General features: G+C 40.9%; 1 protein-coding gene across 2 annotated transcripts in view; it reads left to right on the forward strand.

Annotated features, from left to right (window-relative positions):
* Window positions 1–5,755, forward strand: part of CORO1C (coronin 1C) — a 63,044-nt gene extending 57,289 nt beyond the window's left edge. For both annotated transcript variants that reach the window (XM_040351890.1, XM_040351889.1), the window contains 2 exons: window positions 2,696–2,941; window positions 4,972–5,755. In XM_040351890.1, coding sequence (XP_040207824.1) covers window positions 2,696–2,941; window positions 4,972–5,109 — 384 coding nt within the window. In that variant the 3' untranslated portion in view covers window positions 5,110–5,755. The remainder of the gene's footprint in view (window positions 1–2,695; window positions 2,942–4,971) is intronic.
* The last annotated feature ends 245 nt before the right edge of the window (window positions 5,756–6,000 follow it).

Genomic DNA, 6,000 nt, shown 5'->3' on the forward strand with positions numbered 1-6,000 from the left:
ATTCATCTCTTCTGTGGGCGGCCGTGTTAACGATAATGGCAGTCTCCGCGGCGAATTCGCCGCGAGATCGCCGTTATCGGTGGCGGGAGAGGGGCCCCCCGCCGCTGTTCCGCGCCCTCCGCCGCTTACCGTAGCCGTCGGTAGCGGCGGAGGAGATCGCGACCATCCGGCAGCTGAGCGGGGACGAGACTAAAGGAAAAATCTCCTTCGCCCGTCCCCATAGCTCCGCTGGGCGGAAGTGACGTCAAAACGTCAGTCCCGCCCAGCGTCTTAAAGAAACATTTTTTTTTTTTTGTCATTTGAAAAAATGACATTTCCAATTTTTTTTTTTTTTTTTTTTTTGCATTTAAGCCCAAATATGAGATCTGAGGTCTTTTTGACCCCAGATCTCATATTTAAGAGGACCTGTCATGCTTTTTTCTATTACAAGGGATGTTTACATTCCTTGTAATAGGAATAAAAATGATAATTTTTTTTTTTTTTTTTCAGTGTTAAAAATTCTAAAATAAATAAAAATAAATGCGAAAAGCAAAAAAAAATTTTTTTAAAGCGCCCCGTCGAGCTCGCGCGTAGAAGCGAACGTATACGCGAGTAGCGCCGACATATGAAAACGGTATTCAAACCACACAAGTGAGGTATCGCCGCGATCGTTAGAGCGAGAGCATTAATTTTAGCCCTAGGCCTACTCTGTAACTCAAAAAATGCAACCTGTAGAATTTTTTAAACGTCGCCTATCAAGATTTTTAAGGGTAAAAGTTTGACGCCATGCCACGAGCGGGCGCAATTTTTAAGCGTGACATGTTGGGTATCATTTTACTCGGCGTAACATTATCTTTCACAATATATAAAAAAATTGGGCCAAATTTATTGTCTTATTTTTTCATTTAAAAAAGTGAATTTTTTCCAAAAAAAAGTGCGCTTGTAAGACCGCTGCGCAAATACGGTTTGACAAAAAGTATTGCAATGACTTCCATTTTATTCTCTAGGGCGTTAGAAAAAAAATATATATAATGTTTTGGGGTTTTAAGTAATTTTCTAGCAAAAAAAAATGGTTTTGTCTCGTAAACACCGACTCTGAAAAACAGGCCCGGGGCTAAAGTGGTTAAATGGAGCAGGTTCTTTCAGGATTCTTAATGTACTGATATTTTTAGTGACTACTAGTGTTTTTAGCACTGGTGAAGTCAAGACAGGTGGGTAACAATTTGCAGGCTGCAGAGGAGAAAAGAGCCTCTGACAGTCCCAGGAAGTTCTCAGACCGCCAAAGGTGATTTGTTGAAATGGGAAAGAATTGGTTGCAACAACACAGAGCTTTAGTAAGCGAGTGTATTTTTAGTGTATCCTGTATGTTCAGTTGGCTATGTGCACTGTGGTAACTAAAACTGGGCTCTGGGCAGATTTAAAAATGCAATTTAATATCAATATGTAGCCATTTTAAAATGGGGGGACCTGAGGAAGAGGATTGGGGGTGCTCTGTGCAAAACCATTACACAGGGTAGGAGAGTATGTATTGTATATTAAAAAAAAAAAGTCACCGTAAAGAAAAAACGTGCATTTATTATTTTGTAGTTGCTTGGAAAGAATTGCAACCACGATCAGCAGATTGTGGGTGCTATGCAGGACTCCTACATTGTATAGGCAGGCAGTTTCACAAAGACAGGAAGAATCCATGAACTACCACCGCACTCAGCAGCACCCTGGTAGTTCAAAGAAAGTTGCTCCACCTATGACTTTTGGAAGCGGTGTCATGGCTGACTGCAAGCATTTCTGAATTTTCTTCTCTTTTGGCATACAATGAGAAACCGCTTTTAAATATTTAACCTGTTTTTAGGACAAACTGGTCAAATCTAGCTTACAACTGATATCTGCCAGCTCAGAGGAGGTTAATTTAAGCGCAAACATCTCCCCCAGACCCATCATAAACAGAGGTAGGATTTTTAGTGCTAGAATTTCCAAATAATGCCGACCATACACGGTTTGAATTTTGAAAGAATTTCGCTCCATTAGTGGGCTGCAGCAACAGCCGATTTTCGTGCGGCAATCAAATTTGAGGAATTGGACATGTTGGGATTTTTTTTTTTTTTTAAACTATTTTCTAATCAATGATGAGAGAATCGTGCGAGAAATGTAATAGAAAAAAATGCGCATGTGCAAGAAACGAAAATTTCCGGAGAGAAATGAAGATTCCCAGACACCAATTCTTTTCTGTAGCAACATGAAGGCTTGGTTGGCTGAATTTCGAAAATCAATGGTGGCATCGGAACACAAAAAAAAATTCTGATTTTGAAAAGAAAGTTTAGTTCGACATTCGACCCGCAAATTTTTTTCTTGGCACGTCAAACACTTGCCGATTCGCGTGGCACTTTGTGAATGGCCAGCTGTCTTCTGGGACCAGAAGACAGTGGGGTGGGATCATTTACCAGGAGCACAGGCGAGGGAAGGAGTGACCTAGGAGCTCTGCAGTGACTGAAGTGGCAGATTAGGACAAGTGCATGCCAACAGGGCGATTCAGATAAGTAAAAAAAAAAAAAAAATTCCGCCATCAATTAGACTGATGGAACATTTTTTTATTTTTTAGGGTGGAACTCCGCTTTAAAAAAATAATGCAATTTACCTGTTTACTAATAAATGGACAGGCAATGCATAATGCACTTTTACTGTACTTGACAACTTTTGAGTTTAAAACCTTGTCTTCTAGTCGGATCTGTTTCAAGATGATTTGTACCCCGATACTGCCGGACCAGAAGCTCCAATTGAAGCTGAAGATTGGCTTCTTGGCAAAAATGCAGACCCTATTTTGATATCTCTGAAGCATGGGTACATACCAACCAAGAACCGTGATCTCCATGTGGTGAAGAAAAATATTTTGGGAAGTAAGCCAGCTGCACAGAAGAAGGCTGAGCCAGCTAGTACTGCTAAAAATGCACCAGAAGCCTACAGCGCTGTAAGTATCACACGTTAATCATTGCGGTGTTGTGTGCTGAAGTCAGAGATCTGTATTGAATCGTTTTAGTCCAAATTCACTGTTCTGTGCATCTTGATGACACATAATAGATTTAAGTGTGAACCAGTTGGCCCTGGTTCACATTGATGCTACTTTGAAATCGCGCTACTTCACTTAAAGTGATTTCAAAGTAGCAAGGTCAGTGCGATTCCAGCTGCTACTTGATAGACATCTGTGTGGCTTCATGCAGAGATGTCTATTGAAGTCGCCCTTGAAATTGGCAAAAGTAGTGCAGGAACTATTTTTTCAAATCGGTACCGCACCGATTGGAAAAGTGCAATTGCCTCAAATAGGCTGCGACTTGTCATGTGATTTGGTCTCTCAAATTGCATTAGAAATCGCTCCAGTGTGAACCTAGGTTAAGACTTCTATTTATATCCTGCAGGTGTGATGCGCTTTCTGAAAGCTCACAACACCTGCAGGTAATAACAGATGTCTATGGCTCCATGCAGGTAACACACAGATGTTCTGTGCTGCACCTGTGGATTAGTCTGAAAGCAGCCCAGTAACCACTGCAGAAGAGATGCCCATATATACACACGATTTTAGTAATAAACTTACCTTTAATAATACTCTTCCATTCAGGTATTGACGGCTGTTGCTGTCACCAGGTAGAGAGCATTTGGTATCACTCCGCCTGTGACAGGAGGCGGTGCTATAAAGGAAGCATCGGCTTATGCGGCACTGTGCCCGCTTGCTTTCTCTACCGCCGGCTTCATTAACAACACTGATGCTCTGGGATGGTGGGTTGTTAACCCACCAGCCCATAGAAGGTTGCGGGCCACATCAGAGGGCTCCGCGGGCCACTGATTGGGCACCCCTGGTAGTTCATCTGCACGTGAGACCTCATAGAAAATGGTGGGACAATACCATGTGCATGAACACAACATAAATGCATTTTGAGTCCTTAACAGTAGTAAACCATATTAAAAAAAAAAAAAAAAAAAAATGCCCCCCGCAGAGTAATGTCATGATGTGCTAGTATGCGCCGCATACTGCCACATTATGACAGACTTGTCTAAATGGAATCCTCCAGTGGTGCGCTGTCACTGCTTGTTCATGTGGTCTTATTTCCGGGTTCACAGGCTGTGGCTGTTTGAATGGCCAAACCACAATGACATTTCCTGCATAGGAGCCATGACGCAGCTTTCTCAATAGACAGCATGTGCACTGGGGCCATTAACTGATCTAGCAGGACTTAATTTTCTGAATGAAGTTCCACTTTAAAGTCGGTAGTCTATTTTTCCACCTCACTACTGGAAGTTCGCCTCTGGCTAGTGACTCGGTGCTTAAACTCCGAACTACACATGCCCAGCAGCCAGGTATTTTTTTTTCTCACTTCCTGTTTTGGCTATAGGATCACAGGAAGTGAAGGGAAATCTCGATGGAACACAGGTGTTTTTTTTTTTTTTTTTAAACCATTATACCGTGAACATTCATATTCTAGGGTGCCTTAGAGACATCTAAAGTGCTTTTTGGCTTAACTCTTTGATTTACTTGTTAAAAAGCATATATTCCCATTCTGCCCTTCATGGTCTGTCCCATTTATATTGGTCTTCATTTTCCCTCCATGAAAATGTTTTCTTTGGAGGCAGCCCATGTGTTTTTTTTTTTTTTTGCACCTTATTGCCATAGCACATCTCTATGGCATACATCCCTCAGACTGAGCTCTGCTGTACCAGTCAACTTTCATTCACAGGCTTAATAATGAAAAAGGTCAACTTTTTTCCCCTGTGCCATAATCTACCCTGTTGAATTCTACACCATAGATTGGTTGGTAATGAGGGCGAGTAAACTTCATGGTATTGGATTGCTAAGGGAGATCAGAATGATTTACATTTTTGTTGCATTTTTTTTTTTTTATAATAAGTTGGTGGTAATGTTTTGTATGTGTAGAAGGGCTGTTTTTCATTGAATAATTTAATTTTATGTAATACATTTTTGTATCCTAAAATGTCTTGCTTTTTCAGCCAAATGATGGAAAGCTTGATGAGGTGATGAAGGAGCTGCGTTTAATGAGAGAGGACATGAGGTCCCAGGCGGAACGAATCTCCAAATTAGAGGATCTAGTGGCCAGTCTCACCAACAATGATGAATCTGAAGATTAAACAGAACACGATCTTAGCTGAGCTGGAGGTGCCCACTGCCAGATCACATTCTACCCAACACTTTCCTCCGGGCCTAGGCGATGATCAGCATTCCAGCACAGACTGTAACCACCATTCCCAGTTAACATTCCACCCGCCCATCCACCAGGTGCCTCCACTCAAAGACACTTGTGTAATTTCAGGAGTTGGGTTAGATGCCATTAACTTCTGAAGTGTCACAAATTCGCGATCCCAACCTTTCAGGCCGACCTCATTCAGAGGGGACAAGGAATAAAAAAAAAAAAAAAACTTTTCGTTGATTAAAAGCCAAGATTTTTACCCTCATTTTTCAAGTGTTACATGACCTTTTCCTGTTCATGAGATCAGTATATATCATTTTTTTTTGTTTTTTGTTTTTTTTAATAAATCCTGGTTCTGTTTCCTTTTTCTGAGTAAGGGAGGAATTCTGAAAATGTTGGACCTATGCCACATTTTTTTTCCGAATTTTTGCCAAAAGACCTTGTTAAATATATTGGGACCATGCATCGTATAGTATTTTTTATTTTTAATGTAAAGGAGGAAGCACTGTGTTACTTGTCTGGAATTGCAAGAAAATACCCATAAAAGCTTCATGAGTTTTATATAAATCCCTTTCTTTTTCTGTGTAGAGAAGTTTCTTTTCTCTTATTGACTGAATAAGGAGTGGAAGATACAAGTGGTTGATCACATTTGGGAAGTTACAAATGTATATTTCTGCATTTTTAGAATCTGAGTTTATTCTGGAGTGAGGGCTTGCTTGCCTGCTGAATAAGCTATTTATTTTAGGCTGGCTTCACACACTATTTTGAATGGCATTCCAAAACGCCTGCTTTGCATCACAACACGCTGTAATGCACTACTGTGCATTTTTGT

This window comes from Rana temporaria, chromosome 1, assembly GCF_905171775.1.
Source record: "Rana temporaria chromosome 1, aRanTem1.1, whole genome shotgun sequence".
In the NCBI taxonomy this organism is placed as follows: Eukaryota; Metazoa; Chordata; class Amphibia; order Anura; family Ranidae; genus Rana; species Rana temporaria.